The following is a 15,244-nucleotide window of genomic DNA, read 5'->3' as shown; positions in this document are numbered from 1 at the left end:
ATGGCAAGGCATCACTGGATAACCTCGTCTTCCGCTGAAGGAATTCCCAGACAAGCACACTCAATGGGCGCTGTGGCTGTTGCTTATGTACAGCCACCGCAGGACTCTGTGGCTGTTGCCTGCAGCCACCGTGCCACACTTGGTTCGACGCGCTCGGGCCTTGAAAGCAGCGGCTCGCCAATTGAATTTATTCTTCGCTGCTTATCCTGTCTTCCAACTTGGTAAGAAACCATCGCAAAAATGCCTCTTCCCCCAGAGATCATCGACCAAGTAGGCACCAGCTCCCGGCTGAATGAAGATGAGAAGCTGCTGACTGACATAGATCGTCGACCAATATGTTTCAGTAGCCAGAATCCAGACCTTTCATGAGGTCCGTGACCTCGATGAGTGGGTTAACTTCACCGGCGGCCGGGACTCCACAGCGGTGTTCTACGGTGGGGAGAACGAGCCTTACGAATCGACCTTCTTTCGAAATCAACTGCGGAAACTCCGCTTAGTCATTGTCGATGAAACGGGGCCGGGTGGGAGCGACTGGCAGATGATATCCGACGGCGACGACTACAACGACGGAGACTTCACGGACATTGCTGGAACCGGCTATGCCCCGAGCAACATTCAAGTTGACTATCCCAACAGAGAGCATCAGGATGCCCTTTGGGCATTCGTTGGGTCCTGCCAAAGGCTTGAATCACTGGCCATCATCGCGTCACACTATCTTGAACTTGATCGACTCCGATGGATCCCACAACCTGGATATAGGGGCTTGGTAGACCTCGTACTTCACCGTATCTGGACGAACGTACAGTCGATCTTGAAGCTCTTGACAGTCGCGCCCGTAAACGAAACCAAGCTGACACCTGTGGCACGGCGAGTTTCTCTCGAAGACATCAAGGTGTATGGAAACGGTGGCAACTGGGACAAAGTCTTTGTCTTCCTACGCACACAGTGCCCCGACCTGGAACTTTTTCGCGCCTCCCAGTTGACTTACTTCACCAGCCATGCGCGGCATGAACATAATAACAGGCCGTGGGAGAACTGGAATGATATATGGACAAATGATGTCCAAGATAATCATGACAGACATCATTTACACATGGTGGATAGAAAGCTTATCAACAGGGGTGGTAGTGAGGCATACTGCAGTCACTATCCGGTCTCCACACTTGGTTCAGATTCGGAGTGGGGAGATGATCATGACACAGAGACGGGATGGATACCAGACAACTAAATTCATACCTAAGTTGAAGTGCAGTTGAAGGAAGAGTGGAGAAATGAAAAAAAATAGCTCTGCCAGAAACAAATTCCTTTCTACCTCGTGTCTCGCTTGTAACATTGGATGGTTTCCGCAGGGTCATCCTTGGAAGACTAGGAGAGAATGCGACTCACGAATTTCAGACTTCAAATCAATCTTGAATTTGAAGTATCTGATGCATACGAATTGGCCCTCGAATATTTCCCCGTGAGAGTCATATGGCAGTCAACAAGGTGCGCCTCCAGGCGGCAAACTGCGAAGAAGAAAAGTTGGAAGGGAAGAAAGACGAATTGTCAAAATTGTGAATGGGTTTTACTAGGATTCAATACACGCACGAAAAGACACACCGTTTTTCGCGTTTGGGAAACTCCGTAAGTCAACCTAAAAACGGTGCTCACTTTCGTAAAAGCGGGGGATTTCGCAAGTATGTGGTTCATTGATTCATGTGTCTCGCCGTTTCCGTACTCGCCATTTTTCGACTGAGATCATCTGAGACACAACTGCCGGACCTAGCTACGGCCGTTGAGGACGGCAATTGCTGTCTTGGAAATAATGGAATCAAGTGTCACATATTGCTCGTACCGATATCTGATTTTGGTCTATGTTGAAGAATTATGTGGAAATGTCTAGCTAGTCTTCAAGCTACCCGACATATCAACAGCAACGAAGACAATTTCAGGGGGTGACAGCCTGAACTTCGTGCAATCGTCCGCTTGCGGGCCCCCTCTCTAGATGATCTCAAAACCTTGGGCAGGATCCCGTTTGTCTGAGATAATGTCTCTGGTTGTGATGTCATGGGTGCTCCCACCACCTCGGGAAAAACGGCATGGTGCCACCGTCGGCGCGGTCCGAGTCGTTTGAGAGTAACAGCCGCTAGTCTCACTTCCCCGCTCCAAGGTTATCCTCGGGGCACTTGTGTGCGGCAGGAAAGCTCTCCATAGCCACACAGTTTGAAGCGGCCATAAGGTAAACCCATGCCCGACCTCTCCTGGCTTTGAGACGCAAAGTGACTTTTCTGGTGTCTTAACCGCCCCTGGAAAGGCGTTGATTAGGATTACGCTTTCATGAGATTTACTGTCTCGCTTCCAGAACAAGCTCATCCCATTTCCTCTTTAGCTTTTCACTGGAGTTCCACGCGGACGTTTTCGAATACCACTAATGAGGGCGAATTGTAGTAGACGTAGGTTTCCATGGCCTTAGGATCAGATACCTAGACGCTGGATGAGTTTTCTGGAGCCTGGCTGAAAGCTGTCTCAGTCGCGATTTGCCTACGTCCGGAGACACATGAAAAGACAGCACGATAGCACCCTATCTTTGCAATAGGAATAGATGGCACAGAAAGAGAGATTTTTAATACCTCTTCCGGTAGAATTGTTGTGGCTTGGACCTCTTAATGCTTACCTGCCGTAGATCCTGTGTCAGATCTAAAAGGTATGACTGGTGAAGATGAGTAGTCTCGGAAAGACATGGACGAGACTATGAATAGTTGGCGTACTATTCACAAAAGTACGCTACATGATGACATGCTCGCTCACAGTGAATCCAATGAAACAGGGGCATTTGAGTCGGACTTGATTCCGAAGAAGCTGAACCTGTGGAATCATCAATCTAGTCCACTTGCACCTCGCTTGTTACTTAGAAGTGGTAGAGAGTTCTGGGCGATGGGTAGACGCAGTGCAACGTTGGTTGCAAGTATAAAGCCAGGTAACTTACCCAGAGCTGCGAAGGCATTATGACAACAATATCCAAGGCTTTCAGGACCATATTAGACATAATAACATATCCGCCACTTCTTCCTGTCCGTCGAGACCGCTGCCCATCATGTCTATCGGAGGCAGCATTCACGAGAGAGTCAGCCGCAATGAAGAAATCACCCGCGGTGACCTGCGGAAAGCCCGCAGTGACCCTTCTTTCCAGATCGACGATGCCCCAGACGGTTACAGCGCACTGGCCTGGGCAGTCATGTTGGGCAACCTTACCAATATTTCCCTCCTTAAGAGCAGCAAGGCGAACACCAGGGCACGATACAAAGACCAGTCTCTTCTTCATATGGCTGTCACTGCCAAGGAGAACGCCTTTGAGGTTGTCAAGCTGATTCTCAAGGACGAGTCTGTTGACAGAAACGCGAGAGAGGGGCGCAGACCCAACGATACCCCCCTCATGACGGCACTCCGGAACCAGGCAGACCCTCGGATCATTGATGCATTGAAGAAAGCGGGAGCTTCCGAAACCGTCAAGAACAGCAACGGAGAAACGGCCAAGGACATCGCGAACGGCCTCATCAGCCCCTCGATCGGCGCGCCTCTTGAGGATCCCGAGAACCAGGGCTCAATCGGACCTACGCTTGCCAAGTTCATCATCTCCGCAGTACTTTTGCTGTTCGCGTACTGCAAGCCCTGGAAGACCCTCAAGGATGCCCTTGCTGCAGCCTTCAAGCAGATCAACAATGAAATTGGTAAAGCCAATGCTGGGGACAAGCCTCAAGTAAGCGTAGCCGCACCTGATATCTGACTATGAGAGGGAACTGACGTTTTTGAAGAAGCCACAGTTGCCAAGTTCTTATCAGGACTGCGTGGACTCAATTAAAAAGATCATCAAAGACATGGGTCTCGACGACAGCTACCCACCGGACCATCCGTTGATCGACGACATTGCCGACGAAGCATGGGAGAGACAAAAGGATGCTGGCACAAAGACCGAGGACCCTGGCGAGTTCAACGAGAAGCTTCGTAGCGCCTTGTACCAGCCGATCATTTACTGCGGTGGGCTTCATTGACACGACCGCTGATTTGATGAATATTGGCTGATGAAAGCTTCATGAACAGATGACAGTGGATCCATGGAGGGAAACCGATGGACTGCCCAAACTGATCTTGTTGAAGACATTGGCGTGCTGATGAACTCATTTGCCCCTGAGAACATGGGTGTGCATATTCGCTTCCTGAATAGGAATGACGGGGGTCTCGACAATGTCCGGGGCAGCGACATCCGCGGCAAGTTCAACTTCAAGCCCAATGGATCCACCAAGCTCGGCACAGGTCTCAACGAAAAGATCCTCAAGCCGTTTGTGTACAATATCCTCGACAAAGAGGAGGACTTCAAGAGGCCGCCCCTCATCATCACAATCACAGACGGCGAACCCAACGAGGAAGATCAGAACACATTTGCCAACGGAATATCTACCTGCAGCCAAAAATGCTCTGCGGCGTACTATTCTCCCGACTGTGAGTAGATTCCAATTCGATTGATTACGTGGCAGGTAGCTAACGTTTTTGCTAGTCGTCAGGTTCCTCGTCAACCAGGTTGGAGACGACGCCAAGGCTGCGCTATTCCTCGACGGCCTCCAGAACATTAGCAAGGAGAAGAAGTACAAGGATCTTCTTCACGTTACCTCCGGTCAGTATTCCCTGTGTGTTCTCGTGTTGGCAGTGCACTAAAATGTGCCAGATAAACTTGATCAGAAGTACTACGAGCTTCGAAAGAACAAGAGGGAGCTTAACCTTTGGGTACGTAGACCTGACTCCTCCGATTTCATCTATCCCAAGTCTAGCTGAACATTTTGACATGGACGTTTGGACTGACTTGTTGTGCTCCTCTAGCTCTTTGAGACAATCTTGCCTCCCCGGCCTTAAGTACCGCAAACTTGGACTACGATGCACGTAGCATATTGGACAGACCAGAAGAACTAAGGGGCATGTGTTCAAGGAATGAGACGTCGTAATTGTATTTTCCAGTGAGGTAGTCTGATTCATGTTTGGGATTGGAATATGGAATGTTTAATCGATGTGGTATCCAACCTCAATGATAGAGAGTTGAACCTAATCTGTGTACTATCTCATTTTCGTCAAATAGGCACTGGAGTTTTCCATGTCATGAAAAGATGTTTCTATTAAGCATCAACAAGTAGCTTCTTGCTTCTATGACCTGTCCCTAATCTAATCAAGACCCCTACAGCTGTGGAGTAGGTCCTGTAGCAATGCCCTGGCGATTGAAGTAGATCTTCTGTCCCGTCCTTAGACTCTCTTGCAAGCCCGCAGCTATCCTCAGAGACGTGACGGCTGATCTCAGCGGGATAGGCATATCATTTCCGTCAAGAATTGCGTCTACAAATGCGTTTGCCTCCACCACAAACGCCGAGATGTACCTGTCGTACCAGGAAGGCGTCGGCTCAACCTTGACAAATCCATCGCTCGCAGCAATCTCCACACGATTCTTTCTTGGAGTTGCGTTGACCGTCAACTTGCCCTCGGTACCAAATATCTCAGTGACGTTGTCGTATCCCACGGCGGAACTCCTCGAATGATAGAAATGGGCAATTTTGCCATCCCAGTACTCACACAGCCCAATAGCATTGTCCGCGTCTCCAGTCTTCTTGAGATCTGGGAAGATGTCGGCTGTACCGATAGCTGACACTGACTTCGGTACCGAGTCCTCGCCAAGGAACATCAGCGACAGGTCGATATCGTGAATTGCAGTGTCGTAGTAAATCCCACCGGAGTTGGCAAGATACTGGATGAAGAACGGACTCTGGTCCCCTTTCTCTATGCCATGGGATCTGAAAACGAATGGCCTTCCAATTGTTCCTTCCTTGATCTTGGAAAGAGCATCCTGGTAACTGTCGTCGAAGCGACGGGAGAACGCCACCATCACCTTTGTTTCTGGTTTGGATTCCACACGTCGACACAAGTCTTCAAGCTGCATACACATTAGGGTTCGTGGTTCATCCAATGCAGACGGTGGCAGCATTACCTCTGGGACAGAGTTGCAGATTGGCTTTTCGCACAGAACATGGATGCCTTTCTCAAATGCCGCAATAGTCTGCGGCATGTGAAGCGCAGTGATAGACGAGATGATGACAGCCTCGAGTCCAGGGGTCTCGATCATTTCTTCGAAAGTGCTGTACACCTTCACCCCGTAAGGCTCAAGATTGACAGCAGCCCAATCGAGATCTGCTTTTGCAGGGGAGCAAGCGCAGAGAAGCTTAGCTCTGGGGACTAGTCGCAAAAGGTTCATGGCATGACGTTGACCCATGCGACCAATGCCAACGACTCCGACATTGAGGATCTTGTGTTGGGAGGCCATCGTCGCAGGCCGTCTTCTTAGAAGTTAGGTGAGGGTGGTCAGCTTCTGTTGCAGGAAGGCGTTCAATGAATGACGTGTGCGTGAGAATGCTGAATCGATGCAAGAGCAAAGCCGTCAACGCCTCGCTTAAAGAGTGCACGAGAAGTCTTTTATGACCATGACCAAAGTCCCGTTCGGTGTCTGCAATAACCCGCGGGATTCGTTACTATTTCAGACGAATGCAGGGAGAACCGGCGAAACTGCTCTCAATTGGTAATACCTTGATTGTCAAATTGCCGACCGTCATTGCGGGGGACATCCCGAATACCGACGTCAGCAGGGCCGGGGCGGCCAACTCAGTCTACGTAGACTATATAAGATGGGTCTTCGGTCAGTGAATTCCGTAGAACTGGCTGAGTCTTCATCCGCCGAATCATTCTAGAATATTTGAATACAGCGCATTCCTCTGTCAAGCGATCTCTAACTAGTACAGTCTGAAGTTCTTTGTCTCAGCCAATCACATCACAATGTCGGAATTATCAGCGATTCGTTGGGGAATTGTTGGTGAGATCTTCCCCCGCCCCCGCATGGCGCCAAGCTTGCGCTGTGTGACAGACTGGCTAACAAGCCACAGCAACGGGGATGATCTCCTCCTGGTTTGTGGAGGATCTTTTGATCTCTCGATCAGATGCGAAGGTCAAGCATATTGTGCAAGCAATTGGCAGCTCCTCTGTCGAGAAGGGGAAAGACTTTGCGAACCAGTACTGCCCCTCAAGTAACCCCACTATCTACGGGTCTTACAACGAAATCTACGCGGATCCGAACGTGGATATTCTCTACATCGGAACCCCACATGCATTTCACAAACAAAACTGCCTGGATGCGATTGCAGCGGGAAAGCCCGTCCTTTGCGAGAAGGCTTTCACCCTGAATGCCCAAGATGCGAAGGAAGTGTTTGCCTTTGCCAAGGAGAAGGGAGTTTATGTTGCTGAAGCAATGTGGCTCCGCCACCGCCCGCTTGTTCAGGACTTGCAGCGTATGTTGCATAAGGAGAATATCATTGGCGACGTCTTCAGGGTGTACTCCGAGTTCGGTTTGGAGATGGATATCCCCAACCTACCGGATGGATCCAGGTACAAGCAACCTCGCCTCGGTGCTGGCTCACTACTTGATCTTGGCATTTACACCTTGACGTGGGCTATCCTCGGTTTGGATGCTGGAACCCCAGCCGCTTCAGAGACACCTAAGATTCTCGCCGCTCAAACGCATTGGGGCGAGGTTGAGGTGACAACCAGCGTGATCCTTCAGTACCCGTCAACAGGAAGGCAAGGCGTAATCACATCCACAACGATGGCGACGGGCAACCCGGACGTGATAGCCCGAATTCAAGGAACCAACGGCACTGTTGAAGTCCATGGAACGGTTCCTTCCGACCCTGAGTCTTTCACTGTCTACGAGAAGTTCTGGAGAGACCAGAATGCGGGCATTGTGAAGAGAGACGTTGCAAAGAAGCACGACTACAAGCCAGTTGGGCGTGGGTACTACTGGGAAGCTGATAATGCTGCATTGGATGTTTTGGCTGGAAAGCTGGAAAGCTCGGTCATGCCGTGGTCAGAGACCATACGCGTCATGGAAATCATGGACGAAATAAGACGACAAGGAGGAACTGTGTATCCTCAAGACTCTGAGCAATGATAGGTTGTCATGTTTGCTAGATTTACTAGAAGTAGAGGTTGCCAAATAGAGACTGAATGTAGATCAATCTCATCTTAAGACTTCTACCCTAACTCAAGAATCAGTGCCTTAAGCCGTTTCCGCAAAAGGCATATTTAACAGGGGCTGGGCGTTGGAACAGCGCCTCGATGCGAACTGGAGATCAATGTCAAGCACTAATTCAACATCTCCAGCGCAAACTCCTTTACCAAAAGTCTTCCACCCAGATTCTTCTTGGCCCAATTGAAGACACCGAAACGGTATCCCATGAAGAAATACCACTCGGCGTTGAGCGCATACTCTGGCCCGAGCTGTTCGAAGTTTTGCCCATCAACGCTGTACCAGAAAGAAGCATATCGCGGAATGTTGTTAGAGTCTCCCAAGACTGAGGGCGTGATGTCGGCTTTCATCCTTAGCCACAGGTCTGCACCTTCGATCACAGGACCCTCTGCCTTGACGTAGCCGTTGGAGGTGGTCAACCAATCTTGCTCTGAATCCATGCTGATGCCATCAACATAGACAAGTTGCGCCACCCCATCGGTCTTATGGATACCGATGTACGCGCTGTCTTGTCGAAGTGCCGTGACACCAGCTTGGTCCCCGTCAATCATTCCAGAGATGTCAAGGCGGAAAGTTCCTTGGCTCTTCGGCCCGAGAATTCGTTGCGTGAGAGTGTTTGAGGCTCCGTATAGTCCCTCACAAACCGTCGCTGTGTTTAGAACCAGTCCATCAGGGCCCAAGCTCCATGCGTCGTTATCTGGGTTATGGTTCCACTCCCAACGGGGTCCAAGGGTGGTTCCCTCAAACTTGTCGATATAGGCGCCACTTCCTTCGACGTTCTTGGTAGTCTGAATGGGGGCAGGGTAGTTGACGCCCCAGCCACCATCTGCATCCGTAACTACCTGCGGCCAGCCCTCGGCATCCCATTCGATGGGGGCAAGAACTGGTATGCGACCGCCTGGATACACATCGATGAACGCCATGTACAGCCAGTCACCTACCTCTGTGGAGACGAGGCCTCCTTGGTGGGGAGCCCCCGCTCCTTCGACTGGTGCTTTCATCTGAGCGATGACCTCCCTGATCTCATAGGGACCCCATGGGCCGGATGTCGACTTGAGCACATGCTGCTCGTCTCCTGGCTTGGTGATCCAGATGTAGTAGTTACCCTCAATGTGATAAAAGCGCGAGCCTTCGATGTACCTGTGAGCATCTTCGGTGTAAACCACCTGCAGTAATCGTCAGCGCGTTTATCAGAGACGAGCACTTCGAATATGCCTACCTCGCTCCGAACTTCCGAAAATCCATCAGATGACAGCTGAGCAACATGGATGTCTACCGCTCCATACGCGATGTACATGGTGTCATCGGTGTCTATTAGCAGGCCCAGATCATAGTAGCAATTGGGGATCGGTTCGTGATGAGTCCAAGGTCCTTCTGGGTTTGATGCAGTGAAGATATGAGTCTTGCCTTCGCCTTGAATGCAGCCGTACCAGTAGAAAATGCCGTTGCTCTGACGATATCCAAGGGAAGATGCCCAGACCCCCTTGACGTATGCTGCGTGATTACTTCCGTTGAGAGAGAATTGGGATCCCGGGAGCTCGGGAACAGAATGAGATACGAACTCCCAGTTGACCAAGTCATAGGATCTCAGTAAGGGTGCCCCGGGAGAGTAGTGCATCGTCGAGGCGCTATAGTAGTATGTGTCGTTGACTCGGAAGACTTCCGGGTCTGCAAGATCCGCCCATAGAATAGGGTTCGTGAACGTGTTATCCTGCCGCATGACCAAAGTGAGCCCGATGCGGCCGAAGCCTAACATCGCGAGAAAGAAGATGATGAAAGCTCTGCACTGCATGTTGAAAGTGATAGATTCTGAAGATTTCTATCGACGCGTAGTTGTCCTCTTAGAATGACGGGGCGGGCTGTCCTTTCTATACTTGGTTGAAATGCAGTAATATTGCCATGGAGATCTCAATAGTTGAGTTGACGCTCGTCGGGATGTCCATCTCATGACAATCAGTCGTTCCGAAGAAGAGCCTTCCGGCTGAAGCAAATGTCGAGAGTTTAGCCGAAACATAACGTGAATTCATAACTACTTCCACTACAGTTCTATGCTTTGTTTCCTCAGACAGTACTACGTACTACGAATGCACGTGCTGAGGTGCCTGGGTAAACTGAGTTTCCAAGAGTTAGAAACGCTCCCCGCTCATTCGTCCGGATGCTGAGCATCAAGATGTATGGGGTGATCCCCCTCACTGGCGACGGTTTCCAGGTGGGAATTATCAGCACGATTCCCTCTGCAAGTCTCATGAGAATGACCACAAAATTCAAGAAGAGCGTCGCAGAGCCTTTTCGGTTCGCGGGTAAATCTATAAACGTCGAAATGAGCAGATCAGACCCCAGTAGATCTTGTCTTCCCCGCACTCTGAGGCTTGGAAACATGGTCTGGGGGATACGATTACTCGGGACGGGATTAAGCGAGATACGATTCCGCGGGATTCGATTGCATTGGTGCGGCACAGCGTCAACTCTCAGTCTCCTCTTGTAATGATTTGCCGTCGATGCACCTTCCTCGTTTCATTACTGATGCTAGGCGCGAAAACCACTCAAGATGGTTTACCAATGTTGTTTCTTGCTAGATGTATTTCGGTCTTACTTTTACCTTTTAGCCGGAATCACACGGCAGAAGCTTCTCACGCAATGCCAACGTAAGAATAATTACCAAGACCTCGGGATCTCTGGCTGTATCCTCGGTTCACACAAGATCAAGAAGAATTGCATCTTTGATCAAGTATTTAGAGCTTTACATGGCCATTATACATGAAATGGATTGGAGGGTGTAAGCCTCCACTCTAGAAACTAGTCTCAGCGCGAAAGACCGTCGACCATGGTGCTCTCCATCTTCAAGTACCTGCTGACAGGTTGGCTTGTATTCGAAGGGGTCTCCTCCGTACAGGCAGAAAACTCAACATTTTACAACCCTATCCTGCCTGGTTGGCACTCCGATCCCTCTTGTGTGCAGGTTGATGGAATATTTTACTGCATTACTTCCAGCTTTATTACCTTCCCGGGTCTTCCAATCTACGCATCGAAGGACTTGACCAATTGGAAACTAATCAGCCATGCGTGGAACCGAGAAGCTCAAATGCCCGGAGCAAGTCAACAGACCAAAGGTAAGCCTCACCGCTCAATGTGACCACACTATTGCTCAAGTAGCTATGCTGACATGGAAGTACTTCAAGGCCAACAAGAAGGATTCTATGCGGCCACCATCAGGCACCGAGATGGACAGTTTTGGGTCATATGTGAATACCTTGGCTTGCCTGATGGCATGTTGGGCACAATCTTCAAGTCGAATGATCCGTACGACAACGCGGCCTGGGAAGACCCTATCACGTTTCCAACCCCGGCCGGAGATCTAGATCTTTTCTGGGATGATGACGGCAAGCCTTACATTCCAGGCGGAGGCCAAGGCACCGTGCTTCTTGATGTCGACCTTGAAACTGGCACAGTCCTCAACAACACTTTCCTTTGGTCAGGAACTGGTGGCGTGTGGCCAGAAGGTCCGCATATATATCGCAAAGACGGATTCTACTACTTGTCAATGGCCGAGGGGGGGACTGAGACTGGGCACTATCAAGTCATGGCGAGATCTGGTGATCTCACTGGCCCATATATACCATGCCCCAACAATCCAGTGCTCACGAACAAGGATACAGATGAGTACTTCCAGGTATGTGAAAGAAGTCACCTTGTAGAATATTTGTCTGATTTGGAAACATAAGACCGTTGGCCACGCAGACCTATTTCAAGACACCAGTGACAACTGGTGGGGTGCTGCGTTGTCCACGCGTTCAGGACCAGAGTGGTCCATCTATCCGATGGGACGAGAAACGGTCCTGTTTCCAGTAACCTGGGAAGAGGGCGAATGGCCAATTTTGGAGCCAGTCAGAGGCAATATGTCGGGCTGGCAACTGCCCCCATCTAGTCGAGACCTCCCTGGTCATGGCCCATTCAACTCTGATCCCGACGTATATCACTTCACAACAATGAGCGAGATACCACGGAACCTCATCTATTGGAGGGTCCCACTGCAGGGAGCGTTTGAGATCGTGGACTTGAAAGGCATGCATATTGTGCCTAGTCGAGGTAACCTCACTGGCGACAATGCAGAGCTCGATGGCCGATCTGGACTGTCCTTCATCGGACGGCCACAGACCGATTCTCTGTTCAACTTCAATGTGACCCTAGACGTCCCTCTCGATGAAGCTGATCTGGAGGTAGGAGTCACTCTTTTCTTGACGCAGTATAATCACGCCGATCTCGCCGTCGTAGCCCAACCCAAGGCCGATGGCGCCGAAGGCACTGATCGCTTCTTGCGTTTCAGGGCCACAGGAAACGATGCCCCTGAAGAATATGTCGAAAGGTTTCCCGAAACTTGGGATGTAGATTTCATTCAATTTGAGATTTCTACACCAAATGCAACACACTATACTCTTGCCGCATATTCAGCTGCAGAGCCCGAAAACAAGATCGTAATGGCTACCGTGTCGGCGAAGTTGGTCAGCGGTCAAAGTGGCCCTTTTACTGGGGCCCTTCTCGGCGTCTATGCAACTTGCAATGGAGCAGGAACGGGACTTGAATGCCCTTCAGGAGGTGACGTCTACGTGACAGAGTGGATGTACACAGGCAAGGGCCAGTACTACACTGCCGATGACCTCAGGCCTTAGCGTTGGGCGTTTAACGTTTGGCGTGGAAACAGCACAACACAATATCTGAGTTTCCTAGGCACATTGCACCGAGATACCACAATATCCCAAGGTAGATAACACTATCAGGCTGTACAACTGGGCAAATTGCTTCATCACGTTCAAAGAAGATCGAATTCGTGTGACTGCAGTGCCCCAACGTCACTCCGGCACGTCAAGCTTAGATGAGACTGGTTCGGGATTTAATTCCATCGCAGATTTTGTCCATTTAGAGCAGACTGTGATATCAGCTCTGGCTTGTTCAATCGAGCTCGTTTCTCGTTCACCACAACGTAGCTAGACACCTCGTCGGAGACAATTACCCACTCGACCCCTGCACAAGTCGCAGCTGACGGAGACGATGTGGGGATCTGATTCGCAGCTGACAGGACAGAATGGAGCAATGCACCCACCGTAAACGGTTAGACCAGCATTGAATGGCCGAATCAAAAATCAGAGAAATGCGAGGGATCGGGGGCTTCTCTCGCCTCTTTGTACCGAAGTACTTGGCTCTTCAATGCTGTTGACAACACAGATAATTCCAAAGTTCTTAACCCTGAAAACAGCTGACCTACCCGCTGACCAGAAGATAGCGAGTTGAACAGTTTCTCCAGGACAATTCCCCCACCATTCCAACATGAAACCCATCCAGCTCTCGTATTGCTCTGGCGGCTGCTGCAAACCATTGGAATCATTTCATCGTTAATCTCTTCGGATCCATCGATTCTATCAAAGCCTGATCATTATGTCTCTGCAGCCCCCTTCTGTCAACTCGTCTGTGCCACCATCTATTGACGGCAAGTTTCTATTTGTCAATGATGACCTCCTCGCCCCTGCTGAAGTCGGAATCCTCGAGCCCTCCTTTCCCGATGAACCCGTCGAAGTCCTTCGCGATCGATACCATACCAGAGGCTACCTCCTTGTCAAGGGTCTCCTGCCTCGAGAAGACGTCCTGGCCGCCCGAGAAGCATACTTTGCATCGCTATCCCCAAGCGGTATCTTGAAGCCAGGCACGACACCTAAGGAAGGCATCTTCGATCCGGAAGCGAACCCCTCGAACTACCCCGGGATAGGTGCTGGAGCCAAACGAACCACCGCCACCGCCCCTGGAAGTCAGGACAAACGCGGGATATTCATGGATGCTGCACTAAAAGCCCATACTGACGAGTGGTACTCTGGCTCAACTGATGGCAGGGTCCCTGGGTTCAGCAACCATCCTGCCCTCAAGGCTTTCGTTGCCCATTTTACGGGTTGGGGCGATAACACCCTTCCTGTTAAAAGAACCTTGCTGAGGAACAACACTCCTGGAAATAAGGCTATCGGAGTACACTATGATCAGTCATTTATGCGCTACGGTGAGCCTACTGCAGTGACAGCGTGGGTGCCCGTTGGTGATGTCAGCCTGGAGGGTGGTGGCCTGATCTATCTCGAAGACGGTATGTTGCCTCCTTCATCATAATGATGAAGCTTCAGTATTTAGTATAACTTCAACTAATAATATAAATCTCTAGGGGACGCACTTGGTGCCGAGATAGAACAAGACTTCGAACGAAAGGCAAAGGCTGCAGGGATGAACGATGAAGAGGTACGGCAAGCATACAATGCAAACATGATGAGCACTGGGTGGTTGTGCAACGGTGCTGCAGACTTCGGTCGCAAGTATGGCAAAAAATGGCTTGTTACAGACTACGAGGCCGGCGACGTTGTCTTTCATACACCTCATATGGTATGCAACTTCGCCCTAGCTGCCGCAGTCCATGCACCAATTGATTGACATTTCTTTTTAGATTCATGCATCGACTGTCAACTATGATCCAAAAGGTAGGATCAGGCTTGGAACTGACCTACGCTTCGTGGACTCGTCTCGGCCGTGGGATAGGGTGAGACCATTTTCCACCAAGTTGCTAGTGTTTGCTTGTCATACTAACCAACGTTGTCCAGCGATGGAACGAATACTATCGTATTGACGATGGGCTCTAGGCTGCAGTGTCATGATGAACATGCAAGGAATGCCCTGTGTTATTTTTCTCTGTAAACTTGCAACGATGCTATCGACTACTTCGCCTTTCTCTTCGTACATTCATTAAGACTGGTTGCTATTGAGAATTGCTTTGCGGTATTGATGGAGGTTATGTCAGGTTCAGCGACAGGGAATACGTCACCCAGCATGTCACGCTCATTCCTCACACCCCAGGACTACCAGCAAAGTAGGCTTTCTTAAGTTTGTCAGGTTCCAACTGTTGATATGTCAGCAATTCACAATCTTTTACCATTCAATGACCCACTGATGCTGGTGCTTCTAAAACATCTCATTTTCGGGGGGGGAAGGTCCTTTATCGGCGTCGGCCGAATTGACAATAAGCTCCGAATATTGCGCAATACAGTCAAATGGCCTGATAAGCAGCACTCATTGGCCTGCGATATGAGAGCATAAAATGCCGCGCAAGCCGCTTTCGATTTCATCACATGGTGG

General features: G+C 50.1%; 7 protein-coding genes across 7 annotated transcripts; 5 read left to right on the top strand and 2 right to left on the bottom strand.

Moving 5' to 3' along the window:
* Window positions 1–240: 240 nt before the first annotated feature.
* On the top strand, window positions 241–1,228 carry CGGC5_v007020 (uncharacterized protein; the record flags this gene model as incomplete). Its single annotated transcript, XM_032019924.1, has 2 exons — window positions 241–270; window positions 323–1,228. 2 exons carry the CDS (start codon window positions 241–243, stop codon window positions 1,226–1,228), a joined length of 936 nt encoding a protein of 311 aa, XP_031883173.1.
* A 1,845-nt stretch (window positions 1,229–3,073) lies between these two features.
* CGGC5_v007019 (uncharacterized protein) lies at window positions 3,074–4,884 on the top strand (the record flags this gene model as incomplete). Its single annotated transcript, XM_066151783.1, has 6 exons — window positions 3,074–3,736; window positions 3,792–4,014; window positions 4,078–4,476; window positions 4,532–4,648; window positions 4,700–4,758; window positions 4,852–4,884. 6 exons carry the CDS (start codon window positions 3,074–3,076, stop codon window positions 4,882–4,884), a joined length of 1,494 nt encoding a protein of 497 aa, XP_066008862.1.
* Window positions 4,885–5,200: 316 nt separating this feature from the next.
* CGGC5_v007018 (scyllo-inositol 2-dehydrogenase) lies at window positions 5,201–6,334 on the bottom strand (the record flags this gene model as incomplete). The annotated part of the gene is made up of 2 exons (XM_032019922.1): window positions 5,201–5,947; window positions 6,002–6,334. 2 exons carry the CDS (start codon window positions 6,332–6,334, stop codon window positions 5,201–5,203), a joined length of 1,080 nt encoding a protein of 359 aa, XP_031883127.1.
* A 506-nt stretch (window positions 6,335–6,840) lies between these two features.
* CGGC5_v007017 (D-xylose 1-dehydrogenase) lies at window positions 6,841–8,008 on the top strand (the record flags this gene model as incomplete). Its single annotated transcript, XM_032019921.1, has 2 exons — window positions 6,841–6,877; window positions 6,948–8,008. The coding sequence occupies 2 exons, from the start codon at window positions 6,841–6,843 to the stop codon at window positions 8,006–8,008; spliced, it is 1,098 nt and encodes a 365-aa protein (XP_031883036.1).
* Window positions 8,009–8,202: 194 nt separating this feature from the next.
* Window positions 8,203–9,878, bottom strand: XYLO-3 (putative beta-xylosidase; the record flags this gene model as incomplete). Its single annotated transcript, XM_032019920.1, has 2 exons — window positions 8,203–9,252; window positions 9,306–9,878. 2 exons carry the CDS (start codon window positions 9,876–9,878, stop codon window positions 8,203–8,205), a joined length of 1,623 nt encoding a protein of 540 aa, XP_031883125.1.
* A 1,032-nt stretch (window positions 9,879–10,910) lies between these two features.
* CGGC5_v007015 (Non-reducing end alpha-L-arabinofuranosidase BoGH43B) lies at window positions 10,911–12,753 on the top strand (the record flags this gene model as incomplete). Its single annotated transcript, XM_066151782.1, has 3 exons — window positions 10,911–11,196; window positions 11,257–11,756; window positions 11,809–12,753. The coding sequence occupies 3 exons, from the start codon at window positions 10,911–10,913 to the stop codon at window positions 12,751–12,753; spliced, it is 1,731 nt and encodes a 576-aa protein (XP_066008863.1).
* A 763-nt stretch (window positions 12,754–13,516) lies between these two features.
* CGGC5_v007014 (uncharacterized protein) lies at window positions 13,517–14,751 on the top strand (the record flags this gene model as incomplete). Its single annotated transcript, XM_032019918.1, has 4 exons — window positions 13,517–14,207; window positions 14,283–14,497; window positions 14,559–14,651; window positions 14,713–14,751. 4 exons carry the CDS (start codon window positions 13,517–13,519, stop codon window positions 14,749–14,751), a joined length of 1,038 nt encoding a protein of 345 aa, XP_031883038.1.
* Window positions 14,752–15,244: the final 493 nt, after the last annotated feature.

The sequence above is a fragment of the Colletotrichum fructicola genome (assembly GCF_000319635.2).
Source record: "Colletotrichum fructicola Nara gc5 chromosome Unknown KSG_Nara_v1_contig04, whole genome shotgun sequence".
In the NCBI taxonomy this organism is placed as follows: domain Eukaryota; kingdom Fungi; phylum Ascomycota; class Sordariomycetes; order Glomerellales; family Glomerellaceae; genus Colletotrichum; species Colletotrichum fructicola.
The sequence above is the reverse complement of the archived record's forward strand: the minus strand, read 5'-3'. Positions and strand labels throughout refer to the sequence as shown.